General features: G+C 49.3%; 1 protein-coding gene across 3 annotated transcripts in view; it reads left to right on the top strand.

The window, feature by feature from the left end:
• Positions 1 to 1,172: 1,172 nt before the first annotated feature.
• The window catches only part of LOC128143892 (rho GTPase-activating protein 39-like), a 58,233-nt gene continuing 39,448 nt past the window's right edge, over positions 1,173 to 19,957 (top strand). The window contains exons 1-2 of one of the 3 annotated variants that reach the window (XM_052791825.1): positions 1,178 to 1,329; positions 17,259 to 17,387. In XM_052791825.1, the coding sequence (XP_052647785.1) occupies positions 17,374 to 17,387 (14 nt within the window). In that variant the 5' untranslated portion in view covers positions 1,178 to 1,329; positions 17,259 to 17,373. Of the gene's footprint in view, positions 1,330 to 7,070; positions 7,157 to 17,258; positions 17,388 to 19,957 lie in introns of those variants that run through there. The other 2 variants (XM_052791835.1, XM_052791816.1) reach the window with 2 other exon arrangements.

Genomic DNA, 19,957 nt, shown 5'->3' with positions numbered 1-19,957 from the left:
TGGGCAGCTCAACCCCCAGGATTTGCCTCTGCATGGGGTTGTTCCTATTCTGGAATAACAGGACCCTGTATGAAAATCGTTGGGAGCAGTGCCACATTGCAGCAGTCACTGAGGTAACAGGGGCTCTACCGGGCCACCGTGTCAAGTGACATACTCCAAACTGGTGGCTGACAGAAGCTGATCTAGCTGGGCTGACCTTTAGTGCATGGCTTGTTTATTCAGACTACTCAGGCTGGTCAAAGAGCAGGGCTCCACCTTTTACCAAGGCCTCTGAATCGCCATTCGTACACTGAGGGTTGATCCCTGCATGCGCAGGGGACACACCCGGTCTTCCTGCACAGCCTTGACCAGACTGCTATGTGCTCAGGACACAGACAAACACAGAAAGTCCCCAAAACCCGCCCAGACGAAATTGCTGGGGCAAACCCAGATGCACGGCAGCCTTACACCATGGCCTGACCCAAGGCTTGTCACCCCACCGGGTGACCTTGCCGGGACAGCCCGGCATCCAGCGTAGGTGAAGACGTTTTCCTCTCTCGATGCTCCAGGCTGGTTCAAGTCCCAGGGGCCCAAGTCCCACTTTCCATCCCTGCTCATGGAGGGTGTCAGGAATAACAGAGGGCAGAGCAGAGCCCCTGAAGCACCCTGCGCCGCAGGGGGCAGCTGCCTGTTTGGACTACCCGCCCCCGCCAGGTCCGGGTGCAGCGGGAGGCAGTGTCGGGGACACCCATCACGAGGACAAACAATTTACAGGGGCAGCTGTGATCCGGGAGCAAGCACAGGCTACATCTGGGACCTGCACCAGCTACAGTCTCCAGGTGGTCTTAAGCAGGGGGGCAGGTGTGTGACCCGCGTGCGCTCCTGAGAGCCCCACACCACCACCCGTGACAGATAGTACGGCTCCTGCCGCTAACCAACGCTTTTCCTCGCAAACCTGGTCACGACAGCTGGCCGTCGCCATTGACCTGCAGCCCAAGTAATGCTCCGCTTCTCCTCTCCTCGCTTCCACCCCCTCGGGTCGAGCCGGGGCTCCGCGGCGCCAGGGGCTCGGCGGGCTCGGGAAGGCCCCGAAGCGGCCGCAACCGCCGCCAGGGGCTGCCCTCGGCCCGCGGGCCCCGCCGCTGCCGCCGGCCCCGGGCGCCGCTGCCCGGCCCAGCCCGGCCCGCCCCGGCGCGGCGGCCCCCAGCAGAGGGACCCGGGGAGCGGCCGGGGGTCCCGGCGGCCGGGCCGGGCCGCGCCGCCCCCCGGGCGGGGCCGGGATCGGGTTTCACATCCTGCCCCGCTCGCGGGCAGAGCTGGCGGCGCGGTCGAGCGGGCCATGGCGGAGAGGTGAGTGCGGACGCCGCGCACCTGTTGAGGCGGGCGGCGGGCACCGCCGCCCCCTCAGGGCCTGCCGGGCCGGCCCGGGGAGCGGGCCGGGGCCGGGAGGCGCCCCTGGCTCGGGTGGGGGGTTGCGGGCGCGGGGTCGGGCGAGCTGCGGGCCCCGGCGGGGCAGGTGAGGGGCGGCCGGGCCGGGCCCGGCCCCGTGGCGGCGGCAGGGCCAGGCCGGGCGGGGCGGCCAACTCGTGCGAGGAGCTGCTCTCCCGCAGCCCCTCTCTGGGCCGCCTCCCGCCTGCGCTGGCCTCTGGGCGGGGGGAAGCCCCCGCGCCCTCCCGGCTCCACCAGATCGGCTCCCCGCCAGGCCCGGCTCCCGCCGGGGCGCGCCGGCCGTTGCCGGGACCCGGCTGTTCGCAGCCTCCGAGCGAGGCGGGTGGCCCCGAGTTTCCCTGAGCTGAGCTGGCCTGAGCCCGACCCAGAGGTCCCCGTCCTGCCCGGGCCTTGGGGGTCCGGCGGAGTGGCAGCGGGCAGCATCACCCTCCCCGGAGGCTGTGACTGGGCTCTGCCGGCTGCCCTCACACCTTTGAAGGTGTGCGGTTAACCAGAAGCACCTGCTGATTTTGTACCTGTTTTGGGCCAGGCTCTCGGGCTCCGGGGTGGATTTCAGGTGTAGGTTGCTCTCCCTTGCTTAAAAAAGCAGACACAGTTACAAAATGGCAGTGTTTTCCTGGTCAAGCACAGGAACAGCTGTTGCACTTGGTCTGCTGGAGGGGTGACTAGGTGAGGGTTCACTCCTCACCTGGAAGCAGCTGGGGATCCGGGATCACCTGTTGGCAGTGAAAATGGAGAGCTAGGTAGCCAGGCCAGTTTCCCAGGCTGCATCCTGCTTCTGACAAATGTGGGGGCATTTTATGGCTCCTCAGAATAACCCTATTCAGGGAGAATTCCTCCTGGTCGCTCCTGTGCCTCAACTTTTTGGCCAGAAGTGGTTAAGTTTGGCTCCTCTGGGAGGAAGGTACAGAGCCTGGCAGAAGCACTGTCTTCCCCATGGCTGGTGCCAGTTGCTGTTGTGCTGTTTTGCCAGCATTTAACATTCCTGCGAGCGAGGCTCTCCCCAGGGGCACCAGATTTCAGCTGGCTTCTCACATTCTCTTTGTCTGGGGGAGAGGAGGGAGGGTTATGTTGGCATTTTGCCCAGTACCTTGGTGATGGTGCAAGGTGTTTGGAATAATTTTTTATTTCTCTTGCATTTGAAGTTGTTTTGCCTTTTTTTTTTCTTCTGTCTCTTCTGCATCTTCTCCAGCAGAACGTGGTTTGAGTTAGTGCGTAAGAAGCAGCATCTTGGGAAGGGATAGCAAATCGGCTTGAGAGCGGATGTAGAATACCAGAATTCATCCAGAGCAAAATGATTAGCACAGCAGCACGCTCTTGGTCTGCCAGGAGCAGCAACTCATAGCAGCTGCTTCTGCCTCCATGTCTGTGACAGCAAAGGGCACTCAGTGCTCGGGGATTGAGGTTGCAGGTTGCTCGTTTCAGGGGATAAACTGCAAAACCTGACACAGCCATGTAGATTCGAGGCTCTTGTTCTGCTAGCCAGTGTAGAGAAGTGCAGGGCTTCTTGTGCTGGATTTCAGCATATCCCCACTGACTATCTCTGGTGCTTTTTGAGTCTGCTGTTTGCCAGGTTGATGAGACAACTCTTTCCCATCAGTTGGATGGAGGCTTTTCGGAGTGATGCTGAGATCACAGTGGATTATAGGAATGCAGATTTTCAAGCCAGGTTTTTGGTCAGATAGTTCACATGCCTTCTGTATTCACAACAGGTTTGCTTAGCTGAAACGGATGTCTTGGCCTTAGCTGGGAGCACATAAGCTACAGGGAGATCTAAGTATACTGGCCCGGTGCATTTTGTAACCAGGATGATGTGATGCAAAAGGCTGCTTTTAGCCTGTTTCTGGATCCGCGGCTGAAAACCTCATGAGAGACTTGCACGTTTAATGTGCCAACAAGACATGCAGAATCTGGTTCACTGAACGCTGCCCTGCTCTAGGGGCGCAAAAGGCAAATGCCTCCCATTCAACTGATTTACTTGATCTCTAGAAAAATGTTATGTGCCATGGTGCAAAGATGAAAGGAGGAGAGACTGAGACTCCTGTAGTGAACTGCCTAATGGGTAAGAAAATCTTGCGGACTTCAATGTATTTGTGTCTGAGCTTTGAGGCTTTTTTTTTTTTTTAATCAATCCTGCCGTTCTTTTGGGGTTGGCTTCATAGGATTGGGGCAACTGCCTGTTGGCAACCAGGTAAAGTTTTGTAAACCAGGGAACAGGTTTTTTTCCCATAGAGCCATGGAGGAAGAACTATTAGCATTGTTGAGGGACTGTGGGAAGACTGTGAGATCCGAATCAGCTTTAATGGAATTGCTTCTGTAATTAAAGATACCGAAGCATAAACTGCTGTAGGATTCTGACTTTTTGGCCCATGAGGGTGGTTGTGTCTTGTTGGTTGGTTGGTTTTTTGTTTTTTTTTTTCTCCCCTGGCAGTGCAGTTTAATAAGTATTCATATTCATGAACTCTTTCTTTGAAGTCGCAAAAGGATGTGTCATACCTATGTTTCTTAATAGGTAAATGCATTAGTAAGAATACTACTTGATTGCCATTTTACTTATGGAGAAGAAAGCTTTTCAGTTTGGACTTGCCGTTTTAGCAGCATGTTTTTGGCTGTTTGAATTAAACAGCCTCAGGATGTGAGCAGAGGGAGATCTTCCAGCTTGCGCCAGAAGTACTGGGGATTGCTGAAGTCCTGTTAAGCTGCGTGGGCAGGACTGGGGATGGTAATGAGCGCACTTGTTCGGTGCGAAACCTGCTGGTCATTTTACTTTTATTAATACAAAATACAAAGGATTCAAATGCTTTATGTTCTGATTACGATGAAGACTAATTTTGTTATTGAATCTCAGTATCTTGAGTTTGTTGCATATAGTTAAGTCAGGCTTTAATTTGCTTTTGCCTGAATACTAGTTTTTGTGTTTTTTCAGAAGCTTTAGTTTAGTAACAAGTGAAAACTTCTACACTTCATCAGCCTGCCCTCGAGCTGCTGACAGACTTCATGTGTCTGAACTCAGCTGTGGCTTTGCAGCAAAGGGGTCCTCTGGTTTTGGCAGGGCATCTGAACCTCCCGCTGTTATTCAGTGCAGAGCCCCCCACATCCTCTGAACTGGGTCCATGTGCCCTGTTCTGGTTTACCCTCTTCTTAAGTGGCTTAAATAAAGCCATGAATAAATGTCCTCGCTGTTGCTAGCTGTGAGTGCAGGACAAGCTTCTGCTCCCAGCAGGTTGTCCCGGTCTTGTCTGCTGGATGAGCGTTGGGGTAACTCGCTTCACAGGAAGTGAGTTGGGGTAGTGAAGGTCTGTGTTTGCTCTCTGACATCAGCAGAGATAAGTGCAGTTGGGAGAGATTATCGGCAGCATGACCTCTGCCGCGCAGTCCTGGTGTCATCCCTGCTCCTCTGAATGTGAGCTTGCCAGGGTACTTTCTTTGGGATGAAATCGTTTAAGGGTGAAAGACTGACTGGCTTTAAGTGAAACCAGGAGTGTGTTTTTGCTCTGGTAGCTCTGCTGGCAGAGACAGAAGAGGAGGACAAGGTTGTCATCTTGTCCAGTCACTGCCGTATCCTTTTTAAACTGCTCCCATCAGCAGGCCCAGCATAGCCTGGAGCTAGCTCCTGAGGTGGAGTCGTGCCTTCAGTTACAGTGTTTGACTCTATGCAGATAAAGGCTGGTCCTTGGGAAATACCTTCAGACACAGCAGAGTCTTCTGATGGAAACTAATCCGAAGTTCAAAGGAAAGAAGCAGCGTTTCTTCCTTCCCTGTGGCCTCCTTTCCCAGTATTTCCATTCCTGTCATACTACCCAAATGGCTTTCTCAGTGGATGATGCAATTAGGAGGAGATGCTTGCAAGCTTTCAGCAAATAAATACGTCAGAATTTGAAATGCTCCATTTAGGCTCCATCAGTCCTTCCCGGGTGGAGCGCAATTGTTTGTGCCTTGTTGTGACATGTATATGCTCGTGGTTCTCTAAAAAGCCCTCTGGGAAAATTCGAATAGTTAGTGAAGTGCCTCTTCTTTGTAATAAAAATTAATTCCAGAGCAGACACTGGGGTTTGGTTTTAGCTGGATTCATAGAGCTCTGCTGTCATTACTTAAACATTTGATGTTAATTCTTGCCTTTGTCAAGGTGTGCAGAAAGGCAGTTCCCTTGCAGGAAATACAACTTTAATGATGAAGCTTTGTAGTAGCTCAGTCATGAGTGTCCAATGAAGCAAGCTGTCTGTCTGATTGTTTTATACTTTTAATGGGGAAGAGTATGTAGTCTTCTGCTTTGGGCAGTTTCTTAAAGCAGTCAGTTTTTGGAGTGGCAGGAAAGTATTAACTAAAGCAGCAGAGGTGAAGTCCATCTGCCTAGTACATCTGGAATGAAACACTGTAGGTCAGGAGAAAATTTTTTTGCACTTGGTCTTTGTCTTGTGGGAAAATGGAAAAAATACCATTATTTGGGATATATTCTCTCATCCTAACTACTGTTCCAAGTGTTTGAGGTTACTGATGTAAGGAATAACAGTATTTTATATTTTCAGTTGCATGTTGACCAGCGAATTCCAGTGTAGCTGGTGTCAATCATCCTCCAGCTACTCTCCCAAGCTTTTTTTTTTGTGTGTTGTCAGCTGCCATTTTTTTGGTTATGCAGTGCACAGAGCCAAAAGAGGTTTGGGAAGCTTATAATGAGGACGCTGAAGATCCAGATTGCTTGTTTGCAATGAAGCATGGGAGATAGAAAGGACTCCGTGATGCCCAGGGGGAGTGTTGGTATGGGAGCTCGAGGAGTTGGGGTGTGTCTGGCCTCCTGCAGTTACGTGCTTCAGGCAAAAAGAAGGGACTCGGGTTGGACAATATCAACTTTAGAAAATTCCCTCTGAAAAAAACAAGCTGAAAGGCCAAAGCACTGGAGATGCTGAGATTATTTTTTCAGGGCCTTTTGTCTTTTTGGACTTAAGGTCTTGTATGAAATTCCACTGAGGGCTTTATGCTGTAGAGTGCTGAGGAACTTCTGAAATAGAGAGGTCTGGATAAAATTGTTCATTGGCGTCTTTGTCAGCCACCAGAGGCAAATAGAAGGCTTGTTCTATGCAGAGGATGGATTTTCTTACCCCTCTCGTATTCTGCTTGTGCCCAGCTTCTGCAGCCAAGCTCTTGCTGCACTTGGCCTTCCTCGATGGAAACAGCTCTGACATGGGATGAAACGAAGGTGACAGCAAGTGCCCTGTGCTCCCAGGACTTGCTGCATGTTTCAGCTGGGAGCAGAGCAGTCCTGGGCCCCTCTAAACCAACCTTTTTCTTAGCCACAGGGTTTATGATCTACCAAAAACAAACAAGCCAAGTGGGACAGGGAAAAAACCCAAACCTGCGCTGCGCTTATTTGTGTGTGTAACTTGGCAGATGTGGGACACTGCCATAAGGCACTTTGATTTGGCAGATGGGGCTGTTTCCTACCTGGGCAAACAAGGTTGCTGCTTTCTGGCTGGAAACCCGTTACAGAGGCAGAAAAGACTCCGTGTAGTGGGATTTTGTGTCATCTTGGACATCACAAACTGGTGGCCCAGGGCCAAGCGCACTGTAGCAGGGATAACTTCTTTGTTCTGTAGATCTAGTTTTTCTGTTTGGTTTTGCTTGTGTTTATTTTTTTTCCCAGAAGAATGACAAAGAGGCTTGCTGTCTCCAGAACCAGTGATACCAAGAAAAGCCCTGCACAATGCTGCCTGACGAGTTGGGGCCGAGCTCAGTAAGTCCTCTTTAACCACATGGAGTTCAGCTGTCTTGGGTTTTTTGACTCTGAGGCAGCACTATGTCTTGTGCGTGGGTTTTCAGGTGTAGCAGCAGCCAGGGCACAATTTAGAAGGATGAATTGGCGTAAAATATTTTCAGTAACAAAGTGAAGGCAGAGAAAAAGTTATCGTAGGAGACTTCATAGCTGAATAATTAAATATGGACCTAGGGGATATAATGGGTGAGCAGTGCTGTGTAGTTTTGCCTGGAAAGATGCCCCTCTGGAGACTGTGGCCAGGCCAGACAAGGTGGTGGGTGTTGGCTGCAGTTTTTGGTGCCTCTGCACTGGCTGCTGGGCCCTCAGGATGGCTGGCTTGGTTTTATTGTCAGGACCCTGACCTGCTCCAGCCAACTGGTCTTGGCCACCCCAGCTGCTCCAGCGCCTGGTCCTCGCCCCTCTGCTAATCTGCTTGTGCAGTCGTGCTCCCCCACACAGCCTTATCTACTCTGGGTTTGTCCCCCACGTGCTCTTGGTGCTGTGTGGGAAATAGCAAGTGCTGGGTTGTTTCCAGACATGGGGTAAGCTGTGGGTGGTCACACACTGTAATCCAGGCTCTCAGTCTCCCTTATATGCATTTAAACAGTAACTCAAGGTCCAGCTGTTAGTTTCAACATGTTCAGTTTGTCGTGAAACTGTAAATGCTGTATTTGGTCCTCTTCTGGTCTGGCGACTGTTTCCTCCTCAGTATATTGTAGTACTTTGATAGCCCTTTGATAGCTACAGATATCCAGCTGTGTATCAGCCACTCTGTCTAGCTCTTCTTTGCTCCCTAGCTACAGTAATTAGGTTTGGGATTTTTTTATTAGGCCTTCCAAGTATTGCTCTAAGCTATGGTAGAGGAGAAGCTCCAAGTGTTCTACAAATTCTTGGTGATGAATCAACATCAAGTGAAGCAAAGAGAGATGTTGAAAGGGCTGTGAGCTGAGGTGGAGAGCCTGGAGTGCAGCTGGCATGAGAAGCGCTTAATGTATGCCTAAGGACAAATGCTAAACATGCTGTAATTTGGAGGTACATTTTCTTAGCAATTTATACCATCATAATACAATGGATAGTCTGTCTGGGATATGGCTGAGTTGCCTTCAGTCAGTACAGTGAATTGAGTGTGAAGCAACTAGCATTGGGGTTTGGAGGGCAGCTTCGTGCTTGGGTTGGTACTGCCCTTGGGCTCTCACCTGCAGTCCTGCATTAGAGCACAAATGGCAGAAGAGTTGTGGTTTTGGCTTGGAAACTCCTTAGAAAACTTGCCCCTGAAATAAGCTACTTCAATTTTCATGAAATTAGTTTCAAAATCACTGAAAATGAGGGTGAAAAGCAAGTGCCATGGTCCTTTCTGTACTGTGGGTTTAGAAGCTGCTGAGGAAAAGCCTGGTGAGTAGGTGGTGGTCTGACAACTCAGCCTAAATTCACTAAAGCTGTAATTTGAAATTAGTCTAAAGCATGGGTTTGAGGTTCTGGAGGCTGAAGACTTTTCCAAAGCAGAAGTCTGTTTTGGGGTGGCAATAAGCATAAAAGATAAGAAAGACAATGGTGATCTTCAGTGCGCTGCCACCGTTGTTTCTTCTGGCCCTGGGTCCCATCACCAGAATGGTTGAGTTCACTAAAGCGAGAGAAAACTGGCTGCTTTTTAGGTAGTAAGCTGAATTGGCTCCGTGCAAGATTTGAAGAGCTCCAGTGTCCTTGTGTGATGAGTGCTGGGGAAAGAGCGTGGCGGGGAATGCAGAGGGGATCCCCTCCTTCCAGCCACAGCAAGTCATTGGATCTGTGCTGCTTTCAGCGTACCATGACGTTACCATCCAGTTCCCTCTTGCATGGTCCATCGGGCCGGCTTTGGACGCCATGCTGCAGGGGTGACTTTGGGTATGTTGTTGAGACTTTGGCCTTGAATGCCAAAACCCTGCTGCGAGAGAGGGAGGGTGGCAGAGGGCCACTGTGGGGCAGAGCTCCCTTTGGTGGGGGACACTTGTTCAGGTTGCTCTTGTTGTTGAAACAAGGAGGGCCAGATGAGTCCAGCAAAGGGGGAGATGTTGGTGATTTCAGCCTCTCTGGCTCCCCATAACTCTCCCCTGGCAAGGTGGCCTTGTGGGCTGTGATGGCAGAGTCCCCCATTGGCCACCCAGCACTGCCTCTAATGGCTGAGCACTTGTGTGCTTAAACTTTATTTGGTCTTGGAGGGATGAAATCACTTGCTTTTATCTCCATTTGAATAAGGAAAGCTTCTGCTGAGCTGTGAGAGCTGTCTGTGCATGGGGGAGGTGAAGTTTTTTGGTAACCTGGCATGTTCAGTGCAAGGCTGCAGGGCTAGAGGGAAACTTCATCTTGGGCTACTTTCTCTGTCTACCCCACTGTCTCTGGAGTGTGAAGCGGACTGCAGGTGGAAAAGGGTGGGCAGCATGGTGGTCACCAAAGAGCTCAGCGAAACAGCCTAGAGTTCAGCTCAAAATGTAAAAACGGGCGACTTGCAGTGGTTGACGTGCTCATTCCTGCCTGGCCTGAATGGCTCTGGTAGTGAGCTGTGCTTGGGGTGTGTTGATTTTGGGCTGCATCCTGCACTGGAGTCTCTTTGGGGAAGAGCACAGTTTCCTATTTGAGAGTGTATCCTGATACCACATACATCTTGTACTCTGGGCGCTGAAATTAAATAGCCCCTGCAGCTGGCTGCGGCAGCTCCCTTACTGTCATCCTGGCAGCGCCTGTGGTGCCTGCCAGAAGTGGAGTTCAGCACGGGCAGGGGAGGGCACGTGTTTAATTCCTGTTACCTTGCTCAAACCTCTGCTGTTTGCAGCAGTTGCCATTTCTTCAAGTGAATGCATGGGGATGGTCAGAAAACAGACAAATTTCTTGTGGGGCTGCTTGCGGTGCTGCTTTCTTGCCCTCCTTGTCCCAGCTGGACCTGGGTTAAACCCAGAGTTTCTGTGGACTGCAGAGAGGATTTGAGAGGCTTTACGTGAATTAACAGTATTCCCCTGAAATTACCATTTTGGGGCTCTTACCTGCTGCTTTACCTATAGGGCTATAGCTGTAAACTGTCCTAATGGTGTGGCTGTTTCCCCTCATAGAATCGTATAATCATTTAGGTTGGAAAAGACCTTCAAGATCATCGAGTCCAACCATCAACCATGCCCACTAAACCATGTCCTGAAGTACCCTGTCCACTCGCTTTTTGAATACCTCCAGGGATGGTGACTCCACCACTTCCCTGGGCAGCCTATTCCAATGTCTGACAACCCTCTCAGTAAAAAAATTTTTCCTAATATCTAACCTAAATCTCCCTTGCCTCAACTTGAGGCCATTTCCTCTCATCCTATGTCCAGCCACCTGACAGAAGAGACCAGCATCCACCTCACTACAACCCCCCTTCAGGTAGCTGTAGAGAGCGATAAGGTCTCCCCTCAGCCTCCTCTTCTCTAGACTAAACAGCCCCAGCTCCCTCAGCTGCTCCTCATAAGACCTATGCTCCAGGCCCCTCACCAACTTGGTTGCCTTTCTCTGGACACGCTCTAGCAGCTCAATGTCTTTCCTGTAGTGAGGGGCGCAAAACTGAGCACAGTACTCGAGGTGCAGCCTCACCAGAGTACAGGGGAACAACCACCTCCCTGTTCCTGCTGGCCACACTGTTCCTGATACAGGCTAGGATGCAATTGGCCTTCTTGGCCACCTGGGCACACTGCTGGCTCATATTCAGCTGGCTGTCAACCAGCACACCCAGGTCTTTCTCTGCCAGGCAGCTTTCCAGCCGCTCTTCCCCAAGCCTGTAGCGCTGCATGGGGTTGCCGTGACCGAAGTGCAGGACCCGACACTTGGCCTTGTTAAACTTCATACAATTGGCCTCAGCCCATCGATCCAGCCTGTCCAGATCTCTTTGTAGAGCCTCCCTACCCTCAAGCAGATGGACCCTGCCTCCCAACTTGGTGTCGTCTGCAAACTTGCTGAGGGTGCACTCAATCCCCTCATCCAAATCATTGATAAAGATATTAAACAGAACCGGCCCCAACACCGAGCCCTGGGGAACACCACTTGTGACCTGCCGCCAACTGGATTTCACCCCATTCACCACAACCCTCTGGGCTCATCCATCCAGCCAGTTTTTCACCCAGCAAAGAGTACACTTATCCAAGCCATGAGACACCAGCTTCTCAAGGAGTATGCCATGAGAGACAGTGTCAAAGGCCATGCTGAAGTCAAGGAAGATAACATCCACAGCCTTTCCCTCATCCACTAGGTAGGTCACCTGGTCATAGAAGGAGATCAGGTTGGTCAAGCAGGACTTGCCTTTCGTAAACCCATGCTGACTGGGCCTGATCCCCTTCTTATCCTGGACTTGCCATGTGAGCGCTCTCAAGACAAACCGTTCCATAATCTTCCCCGGTACCGAGGTCAGGCTGACAGGCCTGTAGTTCCCCGGATCCTCCCTCCGACCCTTCTTGTAAATGGACGTCACATTGGCAAGCCTCCAGTCCTCTGGGACCTCCCCTGTTGACCAGGATCGCTGATAGATGATAGAGAGTGGCTTGGCAAGGACCTCTGCCAGTTCCCTCAGTACTCTTGGATGGATCCCATCGGGACCCATAGATTTGTGAGTGTCCAGATGGCACCCTTACCTGCAGTAGGAACTTGTGCTGCTTTGCCTATAGGGCTATAGCTGTAAACTGTCCTAATGGTGTGGCTGTTTCCCCTCGGAAGGGCGAATGACATCCGCAGGCATAAACAGCTTTAATGGTGAAATGTGTCTGTACTAGAGCTTGGACCTGCTCTGTTGGTCCTCGTGGAAGTGCAGCCTTTCATTAGGACAGGCGGTACGTGAGCCCCTGGACAAAGAGCAATGTCAGTGCACCAGGCTGTGAAAAGTGGGTGCTGCTGGGGGAGGTGTTCAGCCACCCCCTTTCCGAGGTGCAGCCCTGTTGTGGCAGAGCTTTCCATGCTGCTCAAGATGCAGCAGAGTATCAGGCTTTATGTCTTTCAACTTCACACCTGCTAAGCTGTGACGGAAGATGTCAAGAGGAGTAATGAACAGCTGGGAGATGCAAACCCTAATTTTTCTTGTGCTTCAGGCAAAAATTGATTGGCGAATTTTTAAATTTTTTTAAATTAAAGCCTGTTGCTGACTAAACCTGATTTGCAGTTTGTTAGCAATTGGGCCTTGCCTCTTGTCTCCAGCAGGACCTTGGCAGGAGCCTTGTGGGCCTTGACTGCATCTCTGTGCACTCAGCAGTGCCAAAACCAAGGGAGAAGGTCCAGGCTGCAGGTGCTCCCTGGAAGGGAGACACTGCCACAGGGCACTGCTCTCCTGGGATCTTAGCTGCCCTTTGATGTGGTCCTGTATTCCCCCAGGAAGGAGCAGCTTTGAGCCCTCTGACTCTCATCTGGTGTGTGCCTCAGGAGGTGCTTTCATCGCGTAACGTGTTTCGAGCTGGAAACACATCTCAGTTTGGGCATCTGGAAACTGGGAATATGCAGTTACCTGTGAAAACTCAGTATGTATGTGCCCAGGAACAGTCATGATAACTCCGAGCCTGTCATTTTGATGGGCTCTTTATGACTGGCAGCATTAATAAAATTAATGAGACTTATGTCTGCCCTGCTGTAGAGCTGGCATGTAGTCCTGAGTTGGGGCTGTTGTTGTAGTTGTGTAAGAGCCCTGTTACTTGTCTGCCTTGTACGACTCTGTCCCTCTGCTAAAGAGTAGCTGATAGGACCAGTGGTGGTATGGAAGTTATTTGGTGTTGACATTGGCGGCTCAGGAGGAATGGATACCTCCACCAAGAAAATATCAAAGACTTTTTTGTTTTTTTTTTCTTTTAAAGAAAGAAAACAAAAGGAATTGTGCAGGGAAAGAAGGCAGGTAGAGTGATAAGGATGTTGGTCAGAAAGGGGAAGCTGTATCCACACAAGACGACCAAAAAACTATATATTTCAGTAGATTACATGTAAAATCAAAATAAGGCAGGCCAGAATGAGACTTTTGAAGAGTGAACTTTCCAAATATGATTAAATTTCAAATGCGTCAGAAACCTTTTGGAGACAGGCAGCAGAAGAGATCAAGGTGTGAGAGGCATGGAAGATAAAGCCATCACAGAAAAATCTAAACCATTTTTTGTCTGTCTTGACTCCTGTGGAGGAGCTTTGTAGCTTTGCAAACTACAAGCTTGCTACAAAAGAGCTGTCTGAGAAGTTGTCTCGCATTGAATGTCAGTAGAAATAGCTTTAGAGCAAACAGAGGAACTGATAACAAACTGTAAGGAACAGATAGCTTTGCTCAAGAGTGCCATAGGATCTTAAATCTGAAATTGCCGAGATACTTCTGTGCGTATCCTGTTGCTTAAAGTGCCCTTGGTATCACAGAAATTGATGGTGGCAAATGTGATGGCACTTTTTAAAAGAGGGGGATCTTGGTAAAATCAGGGAGGTACACATCAAGGGGCTCAATACCTCTGCGAGGCACACTGCTAAGGAAAGGCTGTAGACAGGATCCTGGGGACCACGGACTGGTGGGTCTGACTTCTGTTTCTGGGCTTCTGCAGCGAAGAACAAGATCACTGAAGGCATGGCCAAGCACAGCTGCTTTGAAAAGAGTTAAAAGGGCTAATGTAAAGGCAAGCCCTGCCTCATTGACCTGCTGGAGCTTGGTGAGCATGTGGTAGCAGGATGAATAGACTTCACATATGTGGGTTTTCAAACAGCTTTTGACAAGGTTCTCCACAAAAGCTTTTAAGAAACTAAGTCACCATGGGCATGGAGGAAATGTCTTGTTATGGACCGAGAGCTGGTGAAAGCATAGGATGCAAAGGGTAGGGCTTAATGGTCATTTTTCAGCGTGGGTAAGCATCAGCAGTAAGACCCCAGAGACTGGTCCTGGGACTGGTTTTCATCCTATGGGTCACCTCAGGCATGGAGAGGTGCAGTGAAGTTCCCAGGTTTACAGAGGATCCTCAATTCCTTCAGGTGGTTGAATACCTCACTGAAGGTGAGGAAATCCGGAAGGACCTCGCAGAACTGGGCAAGTGGGCAAATAAGTGGCAGATGAACTTCGGTGTAGGAAAACATGGGGTACCTGTAGGGGAAGATTATCTATACTGGGCCTGTACACTGCTGAACCTGGAACTGGTGGTTACAGCTCAGGAAGGAGCTCAGAGTCATCATCGGCAGTTCTCTGAATCATCAGCTTAGTGTGCAACGTTAGCCAAAAAAGCCAATAAATTGTGGTCACCATCAGCAAGGGAGGTAGTAACAAAGTAGAGGGCATCGTTTTGACCCTCTATAACATGCTGGTGCGTATCTTGGGGGCTGCATGTAGTTCTGGCTTCTGCATGTTGACAGTGGTGTTGGAGAGGCTGCAGAGAAGACAATTAAAATCACTGAGGGACAGAGCAGCTGCCTTAGGAGAGAGAAGAAAATTTGCAGCTCCTTGGTTTGGAGTAGAAGTCTGGCGCAGCATATGATCAAGGTATACAAAATCATGAAGGTACTGATTAAGTTCAATTTTGTCTACCAGGTCTTGTGGTGCTAGAACCAGGGGCACTTGATGAAACCTATAGGAGATTGGTTTAAAGTAGGTGGAAGGAAGTACTTTTGTTTTACGCAGTGTGTGATGAACTTCTGAATTCATTGTCCTGGGGGGTTGTGGATGCAAAAGGTATCAGCAGGTTCAAAAAGCATTTGGGTAAACTTATGGGGAGTCAGTCTGAAACAGATGCTAGGAAGAACAGCCAGGGATGTGCCTTTAGCATCCATAATACAAGTGTGGATTCTGGGGGAATAAGAAAGAAGATGGAGAAAGGGTATAACCAGGCTCACGTGCTCAGCCTAACAAACCTCTCCAGTTGTCCGGGCTGTAGACAGTATGGAGGGGCAGTTGGTTCCACTCAAGATGTGTATCTTACGTTCCTGAAAGTTTCCAGAAACCAGTATTAAGTAGGAATGTAGATAGATATGGCATGTTGTGGAAGAGCCGGCATGGCTTTTATAGACCAAAATTGAGCCACATGACTCCATGGGTACTTGGAAGGTGTTTGCAAGCACATGGCAGGGGTGATCCAGTGGAGTGGTCTAGTGGACCTCTCTGAAAGGTTTCAGCACGGGTTATCCAAGAAAAGCCCATCGTGGGATGCATGGGTGAATAAATGGTTAAAAGATAGGCTACAAAGACGAGGAGGAGTAGACTGTCAGACTTCACAGTGGAGGGAAGTCCCTCAGGGAGCCAGGCTGTGATCTCTGCCACTCACAGCGTTTGTATGTGACCTAGAAAAGGGGATGAAAGCGGTGGCTGGGGCAGTGTGTGCCACGATCCACGTGCACAGTGATGGGCTCTGAGCAAATGAGGTAAGAAATCCTGAGCACTGAAATTCAGGAATGAGGTTGGGGGTAACAAGTGTTTCTGCAAAAGTATCGGCCGGTGTTTGGCAGCACTGCAGGAAGGGAAGAGGCGGTTGTGAACGGCAAAGAGGGGAGCAGAGGACATAATGAAAAAGTCACGACACCACTGTGGTCTGGTGTCACGTTAACTATTAAGTGAGTGTCAGGTCATCCCATCTCAGAGAAGTCCTTGCTTCTAACAGCTGGAAGTAGAATAAGTGCCTCTGTAGTTTTTTTCTCTCTCTCTTTTTTTTTTTTTTTTTTTTTTTTAATCAGTGGCAAATACTATGTACTGGAGGCAGAGGAGGACCATCTAGGTGGACATCAAATATAAAGGGAAGTTGAGTATGGTCCAGATCTTTGCCCCAATCCATTGGCTATGCTGTAAAAGAAGGATGGAGAGAGTGCTGCCAGCTTTGATGTCTTTCTGAATTTGCCCCTTTTCTGCTGCCTTCCTTGCCACTGCTGAAAGTGAAAAGCTCAGTTTTGGACTGAACACAAGCTAATAAATGCTTGAGTTTTTGGTGAGAGAAAACAAAAGGAACTTGTTTTGGGCACCAAATCAAAGAGTAAATTGTTCTCACACTCTGTTCACTGTTACCATGTATAGCAATTACTGCTGTGGCAACAGATATTTTCAAGATCCAGCCAAGATCTTCCAGGGCTGCAGCATAACTTCTGATACTTGCTCATTGTGGTGCTGTTAATAACTGTGTTTTCCCCCCGTCATAGCCAGGAAGTTTCTTCTTCCTCATGTACCAAGTGCAAGGGATAAGCTCATTTTAAATCAATTGTGGGGAGAAGTGACACTGGGGATTTCCTGGATTTTTTTTTTTTTTTTTGTTCTGGAGATCCTGTCTAGCACTGCCAGCTCTGCAGCCACCTTCTGAGCTGAGCTGTCTCTCTTGTGCTATTTATAACAAAGCCCAGTCTGAATTTTTTTTCTTTTTTCCTCCTCCCCTTAAACCAGGACAAACAGATGACACGTATTTACTCTTCCAGCTATGCACAGAAGCTTAAGTGTTTATTTCAGGCTGACTTGGTCAAGGGGAGAACTTGCTGCCAATTAAACATGATCTGGGCCAGGCTCTGGTCTGCAAAATTTCTTTACTTATCTCTTGGTCATTTAAGCAAGATAAGCGCTGTGTATTCAAATTTTCTGTTCAACTGTTCTTGTCAGTAGTTGAATTTAGCCACGTTTAAAACCCGCAAGTGCATATCCACCTTTTCCCAGCTGCATTAGCATGCCCATATGAATCTCCTTCGAGTTGGAAGCGTGTCAGAAATACCATCAGCAGGTCTTTTGGCACCTGCTGAGGAGCTGTGGAAAAGGTGGGACTTGGGCTTTTGCTTGGGTGGTTCCTCTCAAGCCTGAGCATCTGTGATGCGCTGCAGTGGATGAGGACAGGGGTCATGAGTCTGTCCCCAGCTCTGGTTCTGGTTGTACACAAGTCACAACTGTGCAGTCATCCAGTTTCATCTCTCTAGAGGAACAAGTTGTTTTGCCAGGCCAATCTCCTGTCCCCCAGGGATTTGGTTTTAATTCTGCAGAAGTGTAGCTATTAACTGTAAAAGCCTCCCTGCCCCCTTTCCTCACCACCTGGAGAGTTAAAAGGAAGACTATGAGCACTCTGGTTTTCCTTATTTTCTGGCACTCAAGTCTTGCAGCTTCTTCGATGTCACTGTCTTTGACATCACCCTTCCCCAGATCTCCCCAACCTGCTGGACTGACAGCCTACCATCAACTGAGAGAAAAAGATTTAGTGAAAACACGGAATCTTTTATCCTACCAACCTCCTTGGAGAAGCTGAAGAAATGAGCATATGACCTGCAAAAGGTTAGTCCACGGCAAGAAATAATTCAATTGTGTCCACAGGGAGTGACTGCATCCTTCTTTTATTGCTGCTCTACCTGTTTCTCGGGATGGAGGGTCTGTTGAACGTAGTACCACTGGAGGCACTGCCAAGGGCTGCGGCTCCCTGGGGAGGCAGCACATGCGATGCAGGAGTTCAGCCAAGTAAGCCTGGCTGGGACGGTACTGGCTCATGCAGCCCAGCTGGTTTTTCTCCTGGACATCTCCAAGAAACTGAGACCCTTTTTGAGAGCCTTTGGTGACTGACAGTTATTCACCAGTAACTGCCTTCTTGCTGACTCTCGGGAAGGTTAATCCCACCTTTGTTTCTATGACATGGTGAGAGGAAAGGCAGATTTGGGGCTTTAACTTATCACGCTTTGTTCCGACATGCAGGATTGCAGAGATGTTCAGTTTTAAAAAGGCCATGACTGTGTTTTAATGCAAGGTTGAGAGACTCAGTCTTTGTTTCTCATTAATTAAAGCCAGATCTTGTTAATGACAAAGCACCAGAACTATACATAACTAGTATTTTTGTTTATTTGGTGTTCGAAGATGTTACCATAGTCACTGCTAATCTTACAGATGTGCATGTATAGTACACAAAGCAGAGGTTGAAATACAGCTCACAGGATGTGACTCTTACCCACACTGTAACGTTTTGGAGACCATCGGGAAAAGAATGTCAGTTCGGGGCAACACTTAACACACCTTTCCTTTCAGAGGAAGATTTTTTTCATGGCTTATTACATCAGAATTAAAAACAATGGAAAAAATAAAACACAGGCTGTGTTTTTTCATCCCAAACTGCTAATTCACTCATCGATAGGTGAGCTTTTCAGAACTTGAGGTGTGCATGGAGAAGGGAACTGTGCGCTGCTCCATGAGGCAAGTGTGCGGGAGGGGGAAGCTGCAGGAGGGGACTGATGCTGTGCGGTCCAGTTCATTGGCTCTGCAGCATCCTTACTGTGTCATGTCCAATGTGATTTTCATTTGGCGATTCCTGCAGGCAAAACAAATATAAGAAATTAATTTCTCATGGAAAAGAGGGGGTTTTGCTTATTGTTTTATGAAGGGTTTATGAACTCTCTGGCTGAGGTTTTCAGCAATTTATTTACTGCCTCTCTTCCATTGCCAGAGGAAATTAGTGTGCTTTGGGCTGGGGAAAATGACGACTCTGAAGCAGCTCCTCAGCATGGAGTCCTGTCGGGATGAGTTTCCTGATGGCAGCTCAGGGCACAGGGGAGAGTTACTTGTTTGCGGACTCTGTGTTTCCTATTGCGTTTGACTCACTGCCAAATTCTGCTGCCATCCCGGCATTGTAGTGGTTAACTTGAGTCACGGTTAATAAGCTTGGACAGCTAATACTTTCAAGAGGTTCTCTGCGTTTGTTCCTGCTTAGTTTTTTCAACAGAGTTGGCAGAGACAGCTGCAGCCAGAGAGATTGGCGGAAGAATGAAACAACCTAGAAAAGTTGTGATGAAACACTGTTATCTTTGTTTTATACTTTTAGCCACCAGTGTCTTGTGGGCTCCACTAGCTGAGAAATAACCCAGTCCCTTGCAAACTGCATTTGTGCTGCGCATGAGTTTTCAAGGGACTCTGTGTTTCATCTAATAAATGACTGGCAGCCCTTTAAACGAAGAGAGACAGAGGGCCATTATTTTGCTAATGCCATGCATTTAGGAATGTTGCTGCTTCAGATATGTGGCTTTGCAGACTGGTGCTTGAAAGCCTTATGCTCTGCGATCCGGCTGTTTGTAGGGAGTCAACAGCTGGCACTGTCGGTGACAGCAGGCTGTTTATGTATGGCCTTGCCTTGCAGGTGCTCTACCCTGTAATTGCAACCTTGGTCTGCTCCTACTCCCTCACTGCTGCCGGCTCCTGTGCCTCCTTTAGAAAAGCTGAAGTTGTGGTGGGTTTTTTATGGTCTGGTGGGGTTATTTTAGGCCTGAGGTGGGTGTCTCAAGAGGTCCTTTCAGTCCCTGTCCCTGTCCCTGCATGCTGTTGCTAAGGCAGCTGCTCGGTCCTGAGGTACCAGCTGATGGGTTTGCCTTTTCTGGTTTTGTAGGTTTCTTTTCTTTTCCTGTCTTCCCAGTCTTCACTCACCAACATCATTCAGAGACCTCTGTAAATGTTTTCTCCTTGTTGCTCAGTGTTTCCTTGCGTAGCAAAGGAACATATCTGTGCCTGGTGTAAGCAAGCCTCTGGCACTTGGCTGTTTGCTTTGCTCTGTCGTGGCTGCAATGTGCGCTCTCTTCCCTTCAGTGAAGATGGTACAAAAATTGTTCTTCTTTTCCCCTCCTGTATGGGGGAAATGGTACGCCCTGTAGCACTGCAGTATGTTTGTGGCCATGCAATGCCTTGCATGGTTTCACTAAGCTCAGGATGATCTCGTCCGTGCACAGAAAAGATGAAAATCAGTTGGCTGCAGAGTTAATGCTGCAGAGTTGTGTTCTTCGTGCAGTGTGAGTGATGTGGGCTGCTGCTGGGGTGGTGCAGCAGTTGCTGACTTTATGTGGTAGGGCAGCTTTTCCAGAACAGCTTCTGATTGT

The sequence above is a fragment of the Harpia harpyja genome, chromosome 1 (assembly GCF_026419915.1).
Source record: "Harpia harpyja isolate bHarHar1 chromosome 1, bHarHar1 primary haplotype, whole genome shotgun sequence".
Classification (NCBI taxonomy): Eukaryota; Metazoa; Chordata; class Aves; order Accipitriformes; family Accipitridae; genus Harpia; species Harpia harpyja.
Note: the sequence above shows the minus strand (reverse complement) of the source record. Positions and strands in the feature narration are given on the sequence as shown.